The following is an 18,663-nucleotide window of genomic DNA, read 5'->3' as shown; positions in this document are numbered from 1 at the left end:
CATTTATTAGAAATGCAGAGTATTATTAGAGTATTATTAGCTGGTTTTGATTTTGATTTACAAATTACGTTCAGTAATTTTGAAAACTAAGATAATAAATGGGTCCTATGAATGGTTAAAAAGACAAAGTAGAAATGCCAACATCACTTAACTGCCCATTGGTAAGCTTTTAAGAAGCTTTTGATTAAGACATTTACAACTATTTTCTTTGTCGACCAGCTTTAAGTTTTCTCAGTAGAATTAGTGTTGGAAGCATGATGGAGCCACAGCAGCACTCGAGCTCTTACAGGCGTGCAGTTTGAAGAGCAGTTTGACGGTGTAGTGGTACAGGTGACTGCAGTCCTGGATGACTTGGATGAGCGGTGCTAGTTTACACTGGCTTGACGTCAGTGTGGAGATAGCAATGGACATGTTGAGCTGGCGGAGCACTAGGAATATAAAGAATACAGAGTAAAATAACCTCGCACCAGATTTTTTCATGTATGTCAAACTCAAAAGACAGTAACCTCCATGACACAATCAAAACCAAACTAAAAGTAGGAGACTACAATTTCCAACATTAACTTCTTATACTTCTATAATAAGGTTGATTTTGGTTTGCCAGAAAGTTTTTGAACCACATTTGCAAAGTCAGAAAACCTTTTTTTGGAACAACACCATAATCTGAACACTCACCAGCTTCTGCTAATCGAAGCTCTGTGTCCATGTAATCAAACACCTCCACTGTGAGCTGGAACCTGAAGCAGGAATCAGAGACAAAACCCTTTTAGAAGTTAACATTTTAAAGTAAGGTAACATACACTCACCGGCCACTTTATTAGGTACACCTAGCTATTGCCGGGTCAGACCCCCTTTTGCCTTCAGAACTGCCCTAGTTATTCGTGGCATTGATTTAACAAGGTGCTGAAAACATTCCTCAGAGATTTTGGTCCATATTGACCTGATAGCATCACACAGTTGCTGCAGATTTGTCCCTGAGATCTGGGCCCATGCTTTCAGGATGTGTAGGATGGATTCATGCTTTCAAGTTGTTTACGCCAAATTAGAGGAAAAGACTGAGTTAAAATCCCAGTAGATCAGCAGTTTCTGAAATATTCAGACCAGCCTGTCTGGCACCAACAACCATGCCACGTTTAAAGTAACTTAAATCACATTTCTTCCCCATTCTGATGCTCGGTTTGAACTTCAGCCGATTGTCTTGACCATGACTACATGCCTAAATGGATTGAGTTGCTGCCATGTGATTGGCTTACACTACAAGCAACATGGAAACATTATTTTGCTATTTTGAGGCTAATATAATTTTTTTTTGATGTGCACAAGAATACACAATTTTTTTAGCTACTGCACTCGTCATCTAGATAGAATGGAATGTCCCACATGGCTAACATCATTATGCACGCCATGTGGGACATTCCATCACGGGCCTCAAAATCTCTCAAAATGACCTGGTGCACATCTACATTAGCCAGCATCTTTTACAATATGTTTCGATGGAGAGGTTTTTATTATTATTATTATTTATTTTACTTTATCATTCAACAAAGGTTGATTAACTTTGCTCTTGGGTCCTCAGTGTCCAAACAAAGCTGTCAATAAAGCATAATGTTTCTCTTTTAAAACCATCTAAAATGTATTTGGAGTGAGAGGGAGTGGCTTGTCATTTTAATCTAGTAAAGTGTGCTTTACTAATCTAGCACTTTGAGTCTGAGAAAGGCGCATTACAAATAAAATGTATTATTATTATTATTATAAAGTGCTTTCACTTGTTAGGCCAGCAATAAGCCGTAGAAGAACTTCACATTGACACCATCATATTGACATTATTCTTAATGTTTGAAGTGAAAAAAAAAAAAAAAAAAAACATTATCAGTTAAAAGTTTGGAATAATTAAGATTTGTTTTTGAGAGAAGTCTCTTCTGCTCAGCCAGGCTGTATTTGTTTGATCAAAAAGACAGTAAATATTATTACAATTAAAAATAACTATTTTCTATTGTAAAGTATTTTAAAATGCCATGTATTCATGTGATGCGAAGCTGAATTTTCAGCATCATTACTCCAGTCTTCAGTGTCACATGATCCTTCAGAAATCACTCTAATATGCTGATGGTGCTCAAGAAACACTCCTACGATTATCAAGGTTGCACTGCTTGATGTTTTTTGTGGAAACCATGATACACCACCATTCTAAATGTTGGGGTAAGTAAGAAAGAAAAGAAAAGAAAAGAAAAGAAAAGAAAAGAAAAGAAAAGAAAAAAAAAGAAAAGAAAAATGAATACTTTCATTTAGCAAGGAGGCATTACATTGATCTAAAAGTGACAGTAATGAAATTTTGAATTTAACAAAAGATTACCATTTTAAATAAATGGTGTTCTTTTAAACTTCCCATTCATCAAAGAATCCTGAAAAAACTATCACAATTTCCACAAAAATGTAAGATCCATTATTAATAATTGAGTACCAATAATAATTGGAGACCTAATGTAGGCGTCCTGTAGTGCAAAGTCTGAAAAGCTATTGTTGCCGAGATATAATACAGAAGAAATAAATTTGGAGTAATTGGAATTCCACATACACATTATTGATGTCTGTTCCCGCTGTACGCTCCAGGAGTTCATCTGAGACCTCTAGACTGGCTGGAATTTCAGAATGCTGCAAAGAGAGCACAGATAATCTTCATTTAAACTAAGCAGGACTATCCCTTTGTTCACACTGGAATGGGGATAATGGTGAAATTGGGATAGAAATCCAAATTCCTATTTTATAAAAAACAATGCACAAAACTTATTCACATGAGCATTTGGCTCATAACAAGACACCATTCCCTAGCATATTAACGAGAAAATAAAAATAAAACATTTTTCCTATTTTTAAACTGTCAACATTGGCATTTAATGCAAATAATGCTCCCTTTATATTTGCTGGAGATGTCAAGTGTATGGTTTATCAATTTAAATGACATTTTCATCATATGGCAAAACTTAAAAGATTACACCATATTTAAGAACAGCCTTTTCACATTTTAGGTGTAATTCTTCTGAGTAAACTGAGGTATACTTATATAAAATATTTAAATCAGTAATTCTCAACCAGGGGACTGGGGCCCACTAGGGGGCCTCGTCAATCCTCCAAGTTTTAAAATTATTTAAATATACATAATTGTAAATGAAAATATAGCTGCAAGCAGCAACCAATAGGGCCAAGCATAAAAAGGCATAATGAGTTATGTAAGCATGTCTGGGAGCATCAGACTAACTGCAACAAAGAGTAATTAAAGACATTTTTAGATGATATAAGTCAAAATAGCTGAAACATCATAAATACAATCACTAATAATATGATTTAAATGCTTATCCCTTTTGACTAATGTTACCAGATGAGTGTGTTGTGGTCAGTGTGAGGTGACAGTGAAAAGTTTGGTGTCAATATGCCAAAGCTTTGCAGAGTTACAACAAGAGGCCCAGCACACTCTTATCGCAATTCAAAAGTTTTGGCAAATTGGTGGTTAATTCGTATGAATTTGTACAATGTCATGGATACATTTCTGTTTGATTTGCTTATGGGTGAACTTTATTCATACGTTCTCATACAAAATCGTCACCTCGTAAAATAGTTACATTTATTCATGAGATCTGGTTGGAGGGCCTTTGAATATTGTCTCATACAAAAGAGAGCCTTGAAGTCCAAAAGGCTAAGAACCACTGACCTAAAATAATGGCTGTCAAATGTGGAAAATATATTATGGGCTCAGTGTGAATATATCAGAATTTACCTTTGTGTGGAACTCAATCTTGGTGCAGAGGAGTTTGGAATGTAGAGAAACCAGCTGTGCATACCCATGTCTGTCTCGTGTGTTATTCTGAAGATGGAAATTATTGACAATAAACCATTACATTTTTCAGTCAAACCTGTCAAAAAGAAAGTTTCCTTTTTTCTGAATGTTGAGATTAGGGATTTTGTGGATGAACATTGACTTACCCACATTAACCCTGTCTCAGCAATGTTGCTGTAGTGTCTCATGCAGTCTTGTAAGCTCTGGTAAGAATGAATAAGACAATAAACAATACAGTCTGCTCCAAGAACAAAAGACATTAGACAATGCACACATACTTTGATTTTTCATTGTAATTTAAATGAATATATTCAAGAAATACGAAAATGTTTCTAAAACAATAGGGGTGGGATTCTTTTAGTGCCTCATTAAATCGATTCTTGATTTTGAATCAAATTTCGTTTCAATATATGCATAGATTTGATTCTAGTTTACTGTTTCGTGTTACTTTTCCTATTTGACTGAAATAAATCACACGGAATTAAACGTGAACCTTGACATTTATTTAGTTTTTCTTCCCATTTTAGTCAACCCAATATTATTATTAAGCTGACTGCAATCATTACACACATGACTGGCAATCTTCTCTAATAAAGAAACGCAGGCAATTTTATTTAATTTTTTATATTAAAAATAGGAACAAAGAAGCTAATTACAAACAATAAGACAAATACCTGAACGAAATAATTTCTTCAGGTACAGTAGCCTAGGCTTATTTAACATGCAGTAAGAAGTACAGAAATCAAATAATCAAATGTAAAAATAAAACACTGTATAATCTTCGCTCTATGAATTAAATATAAATTGATTCATATTAAAAATACAAAAGTGATTCAGCCAAAAGCAGTGAGGAATTATTTTATTAACATTAATGAAACGGATGGCAGCAGTTTATAAGGCTGCTGTCCCTTTAAGAATTAATGCACGGATCTAATTTACTGTTACACATCTGATTTTCTCCTAACTGTTGATGTTCACGTAGGACATAGCAGATTGTGTTTACATACATACTCCGCACAAAGTGCACTTTGACAATTGTGTGTGTATTTGACCATGCAAGCGCAATAAGCTGTGAAAGAAAACTGAATTCGGGATCGCATGCATCTGTGCTCAAAAATAGATGAATAAAAGTGTATTTGAACAGATAATTCCAACAAAATTTAAATGAAAGCATGCTTACATTTCGGTGACCATCACGCAAGATTTTGTGTAACACATGGGAGAACTTCCAGCTAAGGATGGCGCTGCTTGGCAAAGGCAGACCAACGGCATATGACCAGAAGGTATAGGCCCCCTTCTCTCTGTGGGTTCCCAAAATAATTCCTGTTCATGCCTTTAAGGAAAAGATCTCAACACAATTGATTATCACATCACACTTATAAATTGTTTTATGTAATACCACAATTCATCAAACTAAGGGAAAGCCTGCTGTCTAACTGTTTCAAGACTGATATGTAGACTTGCGATGATGTCTTTCACACCAGTATGGTATCCATGTTCAAATTGATTATTAGCACTGATTGGATGCTAGATGGTGCTATGAGGTAATGTTTGCTACACAATAACTATGGCAAACAGTTGTGTTTCGGAGTTGTATATGTATTATATACACTCACCTAAAGGATTATTAGGAACACCATACTAATACTGTGTTTGACCCCTTTTCGTCTTCAGAACTGCCTTAATTCTACGTGGCATTGATTCAACAAGGTGCTGAAAGCATTCTTTAGAAATGTTGGCCCATATTGATAGGATAGCATCTTGCAATTGATGGAGATTTGTGGGATGCACATCCAGGGCACGAAGCTCCCGTTCCACCACATCCCAAAGATGCTCTATTGGGTTGAGATCTGGTGACTGTGGGGGCCATTTTAGTACAGTGAACTCATTGTCATGTTCAAGAAACCAATTTGAAATGATTCGAGCTTTGTGACATGGTGCATTATCCTGCTGGAAGTAGCCATCAGAGGATGGGTACATGGTGGTCATAAAGGGATGGACATGGTCAGAAACAATGCTCAGGTAGGCCGTGGCATTTAAACGATGCCCAATTGGCACTAAGGGGCCTAAAGTGTGCCAAGAAAACATCCCCCACACCATTACACCACCACCACCAGCCTGCACAGTGGTAACAAGGCATAATGGATCCATGTTCTCATTCTGTTTACGCCAAATTCTGACTCTACCATCTGAATGTCTCAACAGAAATCGAGACTCATCAGACCAGGCAACATTTTTCCAGTCTTCAACTGTCCAATTTTGGTGAACTCGTGCAAATTGTAGCCTCTTTTTCCTATTTGTAGTGGAGATGAGTGGTACCCGGTGGGGTCTTCTGCTGTTGTAGCCCATCCGCCTCAAGGTTGTGCATGTTGTGGCTTCACAAATGCTTTGCTGCATACCTCGGTTGTAACGAGTGGTTATTTCAGTCAAAGTTGCTCTTCTATCAGCTTGAATCAGTCGGCCCATTCTCCTCTGACCTCTAGCATCAACAAGGCATTTTCGCCCACAGGACTGCCGCATATTGGATGTTTTTCCCTTTTCACACCATTCTTTGTAAACTCTAGAAATGGTTGTGCGTGAAAATCCCAGTAACTGAGCAGATTGTGAAATACTCAGATTGGCCCATCTGGCACCAACAACCATGCCACGCTCAAAATTGCTTAAATCACCTTTCTTTCCCATTCTGACATTCAGTTTGGAGTTCAGGAGATTGTCTTGACCAGGACCACACCCCTAAATGCATTGAAGCAACTGCCATGTGATTGGTTGATTAGATAATTGCATTAATGAGAAATTGAACAGGTGTTCCTAATAATCCTTTAGGTGAGTGTATGAAAAGTACCTGGTCCTGTACACATGAGGGTTAACAAAATCACAAGAAAAGCTTGCTGCATAACAATGTATGATGATTTTGTAAGATGACTTTGATAATTATCTATTCATTAGGATTTTGATATAGGAACTGCTGATGTCAAGTACGTTTCATTCATGTTTCCCCCCTGTAAACCGGTATAAAACCTTAAATAAAACATTAAAACCCCAGAGTATTTCAAAATGTCAAACTTGCACACACTCATTCTCCTCTCATATTTGAAGTTTCTACAAATGTACCACTTGTACTTTGGCTGCACGAGATGAGAACATATTTTTTATAGACTGCCTGGCCAAAAGAAAAGTCGCTATAAATAACATGGAAATAACACCACAACATTTATTTCTAACAAGAGGTGCATAATTTTTTGGTCAAGATCTTGTATTGACAATGCAAGAGTCCAGCACTTAGTTAAGTCTCATCCAGCACATCCCAAAGACTTTCAATGAGTTAAAGGTCTGAACTCAGAGGAGCCAATTCATGTGTGAAAATGATTCTTCATGCTCCTCCCAACCATTCTTTCACAATCTGAGCCTGATGAATCTTGACATTGTCATCCTGGAATATGGCCATGACGTGTCTTCCTACATGGTTGTTTAAGAAATCAAAAACTACACACTCCAACAATTAGGGTTAGAAGAACCGTTGCCAAACATGTAACATGCTAGAAACATAATAATAACTGCAATAATGATCCAATCATAGACTATTTCAACATTTGCCTATTTTTTTTTGGCTGGGCAGTGTATTTCTTGGGTCAACAAAAAGTCGGAGTTTGCGATATATTTCTCCTCCCCTACTGCAAAACATTCGCTGTGGCTGGATGCGCTTTAATCTGCTGTATATAACAAGTGGTGCTCACTGCAGAGTCAGATGACATCCAGCTCCACCTCTCTGGACGTCTAATGGGTGGAGTGATAGAGTTGTGGGAAGGGTTAGGATGTGGTTGGATATTCTAGCTCCACCCATTAGGCCCAGATTACATTCATTCCTCCCCGCTGGACGTCTAGTGAGGAGGAGCTAGACGTAAGCTCCACCTATTTGCTCTGCAGTGAGCAGCCTCTTGTATATAAGGACGTTTTCCAGTCACATGCACACTTCAATAAACTGACAGAACAGGTTAAGGTGTTTACATGCTGGGTGAAATCGAGGTAATGGTAAAAAATCTAGCTCTGTTGATCAGTTTATTACACCAATAAAGGAAAACGCTTCAACGTGTTTATATGACCACGCATGATGTCAGCTTATTAAGTATCATCGGTTTAAGAATGTGCATCTCAACACACTCAATGATATGACCAGCATTAACAGCATTATCAGACAGCAAAGTTTGAAACTATTTTCAACACTTTTAAACCCATATTAACAAACACAGAACTTCAGACCGGATTGCAGTACTACTCCCTATCCTGTAGCGAAGGGTTCAGTTGACTTACTGTACCTGGTACGATAATGGTTGAATAAACAATAATAAATAGATGTCTGAATTAAGGATACTGCGTGCATGTTTCTCCTTCAGCGGCGTCTCTGTGGAATTGATGGCCTTACTGATACTGCTGAGCTAAAAAGGAGAGAGAAACAAAAAAAAAAATTACTATGCAAGTTTCTTTAAATTATGTCATTATTTATTCATCCTCATGTCCTTTCAAAGTGAATTTTCAAGGTCTCCCTGTCAAATAAATACAAAAACAGTAAACCAAAAACATTAGGCATGGTGTCTTGTCATGTGAAGGTTCTATAATTATGTGAAGGCTCACATTAGGCTGTGAGGGACAGACTTCCAATCCGAAGTGAGAAACATTTCAGATTATTATCAATGTTGAAAACAGTTGAGTACATTTTATGAAATATAAAGCTTTTGTAACATTATACACTACCGTTCAAAAGTTTGGGGTCAGTAAGGAATTTTTTTTTTTTTTTTTTTTTGTAAAGAAATGAAACAACTGATTATTTTATTCAGCAAGGATGCATTAAATTACGGAAGTCCTGAACTACAACATAAAAAAAATTCTAGCATTTCGAGATTAAAGTCGAAATATTTCGAGATTATAGTCGAAATATTTCGAGATTATAGTCGAAATATTTTGAGAATAAAGTCGAAATATTTTGAGAATAAAGTCGATATACTTTGAGATTAAAGTCAAAATATTTCGAGAATAAGTCAAAATTACGAGAATACAGTCTTCCGTAGAAGTTCTTATTTTTTTATTTTTTTGTAAAGAAATGGGCTCGTGACGACACACACACAAAAACTTATATGGAAGACTTCTCATAATTTTGACTTTATTCTCGCAATGTTTCGACTTTAATCTCGAAATGTTTCGTCTTTAATCTCGAAATGTTTCGACTTTATTCTCGAAAAATGGGAAAAATGGGACCCTTCAAGGCTGCAAAAACGCTGTTTGGAATTTGCCCTTACAGTCTTTACAATGGCACGCACCCTATAAACATCCTAGGTCATGTAATTTTCACAACTTACAACTTTCAAAACTGTTTTATGACGTGTTTGTCTACTTTTTTGTAAAGATGTTATGCCAGCTGAACAATCGGTCTGTTGTTAAACAAATCCATTGAACATTGAACTCATTGAATGTTGGTCTTTGGCTCACTGTACTTCCATCCCTCACAGCCTTGTTATCTTTCCTTTCAAAAACTGAATTAAACATAAATATTAACGCCACAATGTGTACCACAACCACAATGCAAGTAACAGTTATGCCTTAAGTTTATTTACCTTATTTAAGACATTAGTAACTCTAAGCTAGCTACATTAAACTGTATTCTATGTCTTATTTTCAGATTGTTTTTACATTATTAAGACATTAACAATAGTCAATTATAGGAATTTTTAAACAGAAATATTCCTAAATAACTGCTTTTTACTGCTGCCATTTTGAGTGTCTCATCACATTGCAGCGCTATGTGGTACAAGTTGTAGCGGTAGAGTTTACAAGTTGTAAATATAAGTTCTACAAGTAATTCCAACATGCTGTGAACACATCTTTGGTTCTGGGATCAGGCGTCACATGACGTGCTGTGGAACTGCAGAAAAATGCTGTTTTCTCAAAATTAAATATAATCCAATTTACGGATGGAATTTTACACTAGATAAACCTTTGCGTGGCAAAAGGTATAATTTAATGCTGCACATTGTATGTTTTAAAACAAGAAAATATTGAAGAAAATATCTTTACCACTAATAAAATAACCACTCTTTATCACTGGCTCACTAATAATGCGCAGCCACGTCTTCCAAATGATACTACTAGAAATAACAATTATCTTCATTACATTAATTGAATAATTCTTAAAGTCTTACATACATACTTGAAAATGAAAAATAATGCAAAGAAACAACAACAACAACAACAACAAAAAACGAATAAATGATTGACATTATATTATAAATTCTCTTGCATGTTTAGCAGTGAATGATTTCTCAGATCGGCTAGGCCAGGGTATATATAATAAAATAAAACGTTGACAACTTAATCTTGAGTTTGGAAGATGTTTTACAAAACAGAAGCACAGAATTTAATGTGCATTCCTTTGAATGTTGGTCTGTGGCTCATTAATGTGCAAGTGAGATTGTGTTTGTTGGCCCCAAATCTGGGCGAACAAAATGAAGGCAATGGACAGCACAAAGAGCAGATTGTGCAGAACAAAGCATGTCAGCCCGAGGAATTGGGTTGGTTAGGTGCCAAACGCTGGCACACTATCTTAGACAGATGGTCTTCCTATTGGCTAACTTTCATGATAGACCCCGTTTTGGGGGGTTCTTCCCTCCATGGTTAAACTGACAGCCTCTGTCACCATCAGTGCAACTTTTATCAGTCTGTCACTAAGGCCCAGTTGTTCAAAAGAAATGTGATCAGATTTTGGTTTTCGGACTGGCTCAAATCTTGAAAACGGGTTGTTCAAAAGAAAAAAAGTCTTCTGAAATCGGATTAGATCACGTAATCCAATCTTGGTTTTGATCTGGATCAAACCCTCAGTGAGAGTTGTTCAAAACTCTTTAGTAAGATTGGAACACGTTTGATCCCAAAAATCTGGATTATCCTGTAATAACTTATCCTGACATATTAAAATAATATACATAATAAATTATTTAAGAACACATTATACATAACATAACCATGAGTCTTTGCATTAATCTACAGAAAGCATGAGACGAGCTACAGCAGCAATACTACTACTAATGGGTTTGTTAGACTGTGTGCCTATTACATAGTTTAAGAATATCATTGAGAGATGACAGAAGTGTGTTTATGATGGATATATCCAGAAACTTCCAGGGTGTGAGCGGTCCTGCTTCTCATTATGAATCAGAGGATCAGGTCTGTCTGATAAAGGAGCTTTTTCCACATCACGAAATATACTGTTTCTACAGCACATGGAGTGCGATGATGCACAGCCGCACCAAACAGACGCACAGAATGATATTTAAGGGCCATCACAGGAAAGATAGCGGAGGATTGTTACCAGTGATGTCAGTTTCATTAGGAAATACGTCACAACACTGAAGTAAAGTCGCTTGCAACTTCCGGTTCACACAGACTTTAAGTAAAGAGCCGGTGTTATGGAAACGATACACCACCCCATCTTGTCACATTGGTTTAAACTGGCAGGTTTTACCATAGATATGTATACATAGATAGATGCCACATTCGACCACTCCAGACACGTTGATGCGTCCGCCATCTTGGAACAGTTAACATAACGCTGTTCTTCACACTACAAATCAATTAATTTTCATAGAAAATATCACAGCATTGTGAAGCCTATGGCTGTAAAAACCACCAAGCTATAAATTCCATTTGAAATGGGATAACCTTTCAGAGGTGAGAATGTGCCAGATAGCATTTGCCTTAGCAGTGCAGCACGCTTTTAGAAACCCTGCATCTTCCCCAGCTCCACCTGTATAGATCTACAACGGGTAATTCATATTGTACAGCAGCAGCATGTCTTACTTGCTCACAGCAGCGTGTCGGGATTGTATTGGCAGTAGCAAGTCCCGTACTTTCTCTGCAGCAGCAGCAATAACAGCAGCAGCAGCGTAGCAGATATATTTCACCAAGACCAATCATTGTCAAACCCATTACCATGCCAAACACTCGGAGAGTTGTTATAACAGAACTATACAACGGAACTGAAACAATCTGTATAAAGCACTATATAAATAAAGGTGACTTGACTTGACTTAGCTGTCCACGATGGGCCTAAAACAGCCAAGGTACCAGCACAAAGACACAATTATTGTAATCAACAAAATGGCAGAAAATATCGAGATTTTTTTTGTGTGTGTGTGTCAATATCGCATACCTCTACGAGCATAAAAGAAATCTAAAACCTAAAAAATCCACTAACCACTACATGAGAGTCTCACTAACACTAACTCCATGAAGGTCCACTGAAAAAACTAAGCAGGCAACTCATTAAAAGAGATCACTGACAGTTCTTCTAACATAATGTGTTAAAACAATCAGATAATTAGGACCCTATGATTTCCACAGTGCAGAAAAACAAAAGCAGATATGCCTAGAATGCAGGCATATAAATGGAATTTACTGTATATAGCATGGAATTTGGCAAATTTCGGATTTGGACTAGGACTTGGACTTTCAAATCGTGATATGGACTAGCGTCAGTAATTATTGCACAGAAACAGAATCTCAACAGTCTTCACAAAAGTCTGGTTAACAAAGAAAATATGATAGAAATATCTTACTATTGTACAATAAAATGTTCATTTAAAAATGAATTGTTATATTTTCATTGATTGGATTTGAAAATATTGATTAAATTAAGCTTTATGAATTCAATTGACATGAATAATGAATTAAAGAGGACCTATTATGCTTTTTCACATTTTTATTTACTGTAGTTCTGCAAAGTCACAAAGCACAAAGTCACTCCAAAGGGAGTTATTCTCTATATCAGTGCACACTCCCTGAAACACCCTGAAAGTTTTCTTCTGGGAATGAACGTGCCACATTATTCCTCATTTAAATAATTCCTAACCAAGGCATTTGCAAAGAAAAAATAAAGGGCAAGGCCTGGTTGAGCTACATTAGTAGTGTGTTGACACTCATGGTTAGGGTAAGGGGCGTGGTGAAGCGGATGGCCAATCACAACCCACTGGTCCAGCGACCAATCAGAGCACACTGCGCTTTTCAGAAAGACAGGGATCATAGAGACAGGAACTAAACAAAGTGTTACAGTCTAGGAATAGAGGTACTGCAATAATGAAAAATATATGAAAAACTAATGTTTTTTTTTTTTTAACATTCAAGTATGAAAACCTATTCTACAAAATCAAAATCAAGAATTTGTAAAAGGGTAGGCTAAAATCATTAGGCTAAACCATTAAAATGGAAAGGATGGGTATACATTTTACATAAAACAATTCCAGAGCATGAAATGTAACTCCATTTGGCCATTAGCAGAGCAAAAAACTGTCCCTGGAAGACTTTGTTTCACAAGCTTCTCATTTTGCCTACTGTCTTTTTGTGTCACCAAATAGAGGAGGCTAAACTCTCAACACTGAAGGAAACCTGAGCCAGAACTGAGTTTGCCCTTCCTGCTCTCAGTGAATAGAATGGCATTCTATACCTACTTAATAAGAAAGGACGACTGTGTGAAACTGAGGTACAAGAACACTGGTAAAACATTACATACTGACAGACAACTTCAGATTTTCATACATTTTCATTTCTGGTTTGATTAGCCACATCCAAAGCCATTATAAAATATGCTGACACACACACACATCTGAGAACAATCTATCTTAATGTACTATGTTGTTTGGCAACAATAAACAACCAACGGTTGTTATATTACTAACGTGTAATATGTTTGGCCTCTTGTACCATATATTTTGTTGTCATAGTTGTGGTTTGTTGTAATGTTTTAGATCACTTTCTCACCCTCAAGCTGTTCCAAACCTGTATGAGTTTCTTTCTTCTGTTGAACACAAAAGATATTTAAAAAAATGTTGGTATTCAAACAGTTGACGCTATCCATTGAGTTTCATAGTAGGAAAAAACTACTATGGAAGTCAATGGCTACAGTCAACAGTCTGGTTACCAACAAAAGCTCAGCACGTCAGCAGTGTACAATACACTCTGTTCTTTCAAGGTAACTTCCTCTGCATACACACTCCTGAAGCAAGGGCATCCCTACGATCTCTCTCTCACTTTTGTCAGCTCCCGCTAGAGGTCACCACAGAGGATCACTCACATATTTATTTGGCATTTGTTTTATGCCGGATGCCCCTCCTGACACAACCTACACTGAGAGTGCATTCACTGACTCATGCAAGGACATCCCTACGGTAGGGTGACATATACTCACCACCTCTGAATACTCGCTTTACAGAGAGATAACACAAAGGCAATAGGTTGCTTGGCAACATTTGCCCATGCAGGGCGGCCCAACTCACGCGAGAGCTTACAGCAGACTGACGCAAAACACACAGGGCTGCAAAGTAAACAGACAGAACTATGTGGCATAGTTGACCAGTCAGTGAGAAAAGAACATTGAGCTTTTGTGTGAGATCGTTTCTGGCGTTTTGTGTGAGCATTTAAATGAACAGTTCCATTAAAAATGAAAGGTCTGTTAACACCCTCACTCTCATGTTGTTCCAATGACTTTCTTTCATTTAGGCCCAGTTTTTCAAAAACTTTAATCTGGGTCTAGATTGGGAAATGTCATATTTTGCTTTGCAGGTAATTCTTTTTTAAAAGAAATTCTGGACCGGATCGCCCTGATCTAGATACAAACTTTGCCAAATCCCTATTTCCAGAGCTCTAAATGGGACTACATTTCATAATGTTGGCTACTAGCTATAGGGTCACTTTTTTTAATTGAAGAGACTGAAAGCAGCACAATTAATGTAGCCTAATAGTTCACCCAAAAATGAAAATGCTATCATCATTTACTTACCCTCAGGTTGTTACAAACATGTATGAGTTTCTTTCTTCTGTTTAGCACAAAAGAAGATATTTTGAAGAACGTTGGTAACCAGACAGTTGACAGTAGCCATTGGGGGAAATAAATACTGTGGAAGTCAATGGCTACCATCATCAACTGTTTGGTTACCAACAGTCTTTAAAATATCTTTTGTGTTAAACTCATACAGGTTTGGAACAACATATGGGTGAGTAAATGATGATAATTGTCATTTTTGGGTGAACTAGGCCTATCCCTTTATATGATATAAACAACACCACCATAAATTTCCAATTTCTTTTAAACGGTTAGGCCGCTCATCTGACCCACACCAAATTAATACATATATACATGCAATAAGGGGTGCAATTGCTAGAAACTACCTCGGACTGGTTCATCTCATCATTTTTGGAAGCTGGAAAATGTTATGGGGACACAATCTCAATTGTTTTTAACTTTACTTTACTGCAATGCTTAATAGATAGCCTACAGCTATGTTTAAACAAATGAAGTGCAAAATATTTAAATGTGTACATTTACTACATAAATACAAACATTGCCATTTTTGACCAAGTTTTACGTTTTGTGCCTTAAATTAATCCTGAATCCTTCTGCTGGGATCAGGATAATCCAGATTTTTGGGATCAAAAGTGTTCCAATCTTACTAAAGAGTTTTGAACAACTCTTACTGAGGGTTTGATCCAGATCAAAATCAAGATTGGATTACATGATCTAATCAGACTTTTTTTCGTTTGAACAACCCATTTTCAAGATTTGAGCCAGTCCGAAAACCAAAATCTGATTACATTTCTTTTGAACAACTGGGCCGTAGAGACAGAGTGACAAAAGTTGCACTGAAAGTGAATGGTGACTGAGGCTGGCAGTCATTAACATTCTGCATTACATTTATTTTTGTGCAACATGGAAGAACAAGTTATACTCGTTATTAGAATTTTGGGTGACCTATCCCTTTAAATTACATACCTTTCTGGAAGCACATAACATTTCTGAAAATATTTCATGGTTTAATTCTTTATCATAAAACTACTAATTAACTGGGTAACACTTTATTTCGATGGTCCACTTTGCGACTACATGTCACTTACCAGAGTATTAGTAGACTGTTTACCTAATATCTGCTAACACTTTATTTTGATGCTCACCCAAAATACATCCTACTGACTATAAGTAACTTTATATGTCAACAACATGTCAACTTATTCCAATTACCCAAACACCAAACCTTAACCTAAAAGTCTACTAATACTCTAATCAGAGTTAGTTGACAAGCTACTTATAGTATGCAAACCATTACCTGATATCTTAAGTCACTTAGTACTGACTGATCCTCACCATTTTCAACCAGCAACAACACTATGTGTGGAATACAAAGCAAAAGGGAAGAAGAACCTGCCAAACCAGGTTCTTGGTCCTGCATAACTAAGGGGAAAAATGCAGCCATTGCATCATTAATCATGCAACATCACATGCTTTCCCTTTTCTTTTTTTTTTTGGTAACACTTTATTTTACAGTGTCATTGTTACATAGTTACATGTAGTTACTATAATAACTATAAATTCTGCATACTTACATGCAACTAACCCTAAACCAAACCAAACCCTAATCTTAACCCTGTAGTTAGTAGGCTACATGTAGTTACTTAATATTACTCAGCGCTAATTACAGTCTAACAATGACACCTTAAAATAGTGTTACCCTTTTTATATAGGGTAATTAACCAAATCTATGATGCTTTATCACACAAATTTTGGCCCTCTCCTCTAACAGCAACTTAATAGGTAATGTGAAAAGTAGCATTGCTATTGTAAGATCAACATGAAACATTGAATTAAAATATCAAAATGTATGGATTAACCACAGTAAACATTAATATTTATTTATTTCTAATTCAATAATTTGCTTGGAAGCATAAACAATCACTTCCATTAGAAACATATTATTCAACTTAGTTGTAGCATTATTTGGTGGAATTGTTCAAAATGCTAATGACTAGGGAAAGTGACAACTGAAATGCTATAAATGACTATAGATTGGTATTGACATATAATTAAACAGAAATATCTTGTCAAGACACTTACAATAGACCTTAAAAAACCTAATCATATTTACTTGGGGTTAAGGGACACATACCAGAGATACACTATGTCTGGTATGCGTCCCTTAACTCCAAGTAAATATGGTTAGGTTTTTTAAGGTCTATTGTAAGTGTCTTGACAAGTTATAGTATAGTATATCTATACATACTTTTGTGACAGTTTGATATTTAATGGTCTGAACAGAAGATATATTCTTTTCTTTCTCAATATGCCAAAAAAAATAAATAAATAATAATAATCAGTGAATAGTCTACTATAGTTATTTTTTCTTCTTTATTCAGTTGGATCTTATTTGATTAAGAGGTTTCTATTTAATTCCCTTGAAATGTTCCAAATTAGTAGGCTAATATAAGACCACAATTCACTACCATGCTTTCAGATCTTTTGTTTTTATCAGTCTGTCTATTTAAACTTTTTAATCAAGATTAGCCCATACATGCATGCCTGTACTGTTCAATATTATCCCAGTTTAATTGATGATGTGATTTGTATTAGGCTATATAGTAATATGTCTCAGTATTTTTTAATATATTTTTTTTTTTTTTTTTTTTTTGGCAAATAATAGAGAAAGATGTGACTGTAGTTTGATAAATCTAAAGGTAACCGTAAAAAAAAAAAAAAAAAAAAAAAAAAAAAAAAATCTATGGCATAAGTATCGTTTTACTTTGATACAGTTTACGTCATCACTCTGACAGTGCACACGAACATCACAAATCATATAGTCCAGTCAGATAATCCTGGAAGCAGTCTAGAATTAATAATCATAGCCAAAAGAATAACATATGTTAATATCACGTGGTGAACATTTGTGTTCTTCTTATCATTTTGTATGGACAGGTTCAACGAGTCCCCGGATGACGTTATGTCAAATGAACTGGTCTTGCCAGTTGTTGAAAACCTATTGTTTCGTTTCAGCAAGTTTGAGTTTAACACTTTAAATAAATAAATACACTTGAATGTTTTAACGGCCGACATTTCTGGAAATACGCTAAAACTGCAATAGTGTAGATGAGAAAGTGCCTACGCAAGCTGTGTTTGTAATCGTGCATCCACAGTAATGTAGGCTATTCTGCTGGTTCGAGTGTAGCCTACACCATATTACGTCGTAAAATGTAGTCATTGCTAGCACAGTATCCACAAAAGAACGCTAACCATTAGCATCGTAACAAGATATCAACTATACATAGGTTGCCATACCTGCTGTTTTTCGAAATGATCTCTCTCGCCTCCTAACATCGTTTCCGTCCTCTTGCTTTTAACCCGCGAAGGCACCTGTCGTATTGAATTCATCCTTTATGGTGCTCTCGTGGTTTATGGTTAACAAACAGTTCCCTATCGTATCGTGTTATGCTCCAAAGTATCCGTCCTTAGACAATCCAGTGTGGCTGTGTGAGGGTTGTTTTCTTGCGTGTTGCGACGCTAAGTAGGACATGGAGGAAAAACCTGTTCTGGCTTCTTTGCTTGCCGGTTTGAGTCGTACTACAGCATTGCTGTCTGTGGGAGGAGTAATAATGCGCGTTTTAATAACGCCTAAGCTGACATCTGGTCAAGAGAGTTCACATATAAAGTGATAAATCATCGCAGAGGTGCTGCCTTTGCGTCATACGCGCTACAGTATACAGTCCACCCCATCTGAAACTTACAATTCAGCTTCTATTTCTATTTAGAAGACATATGGGTTCCAGCAGGTCTGGTTTATCAGCTATCAAAAAGTTAATGAATAAGGAAAATAAGAGTTTATAATCAAAGTGATAAATATAGGCCTATTGCAAAAATGAAAAATAAAGTCTACTTCCAAAGTCAACAAAGAAAAAAATAAAAATAAATAAATAAATCTGGTACAACAAGTTACATACAATGTTTGATCAACAGGTGAGTTGAACCAAACAAT

The 18,663-nt window shown here is 36.3% G+C and overlaps 1 protein-coding gene across 1 annotated transcript in view; it reads right to left on the bottom strand.

Annotated features, from left to right (window-relative positions):
- Positions 1-18,381, bottom strand: part of hip1rb (huntingtin interacting protein 1 related b) — a 40,427-nt gene extending 22,046 nt beyond the window's left edge. Inside the window, exons 1-8 of the mRNA XM_079872694.1 lie at positions 17,970-18,381; positions 8,202-8,265; positions 5,013-5,155; positions 3,979-4,035; positions 3,773-3,859; positions 2,576-2,652; positions 676-737; positions 288-428 (exon numbers count right to left, since the gene is read on the bottom strand). Of these exons, the coding sequence (XP_079728820.1) occupies positions 288-428; positions 676-737; positions 2,576-2,652; positions 3,773-3,859; positions 3,979-4,035; positions 5,013-5,155; positions 8,202-8,265; positions 17,970-18,062 (724 nt within the window). The 5' untranslated portion in view covers positions 18,063-18,381. The remainder of the gene's footprint in view (positions 1-287; positions 429-675; positions 738-2,575; positions 2,653-3,772; positions 3,860-3,978; positions 4,036-5,012; positions 5,156-8,201; positions 8,266-17,969) is intronic.
- Between the last annotated feature and the right edge of the window lie 282 nt (positions 18,382-18,663).

The sequence above is a fragment of the Squalius cephalus genome (genome assembly GCF_949319135.1).
Source record: "Squalius cephalus genome assembly, chromosome: 5".
Lineage (NCBI taxonomy): Eukaryota > Metazoa > Chordata > Actinopteri > Cypriniformes > Leuciscidae > Squalius > Squalius cephalus.
This window is presented reverse-complemented; position numbering and strand designations above follow the sequence as displayed.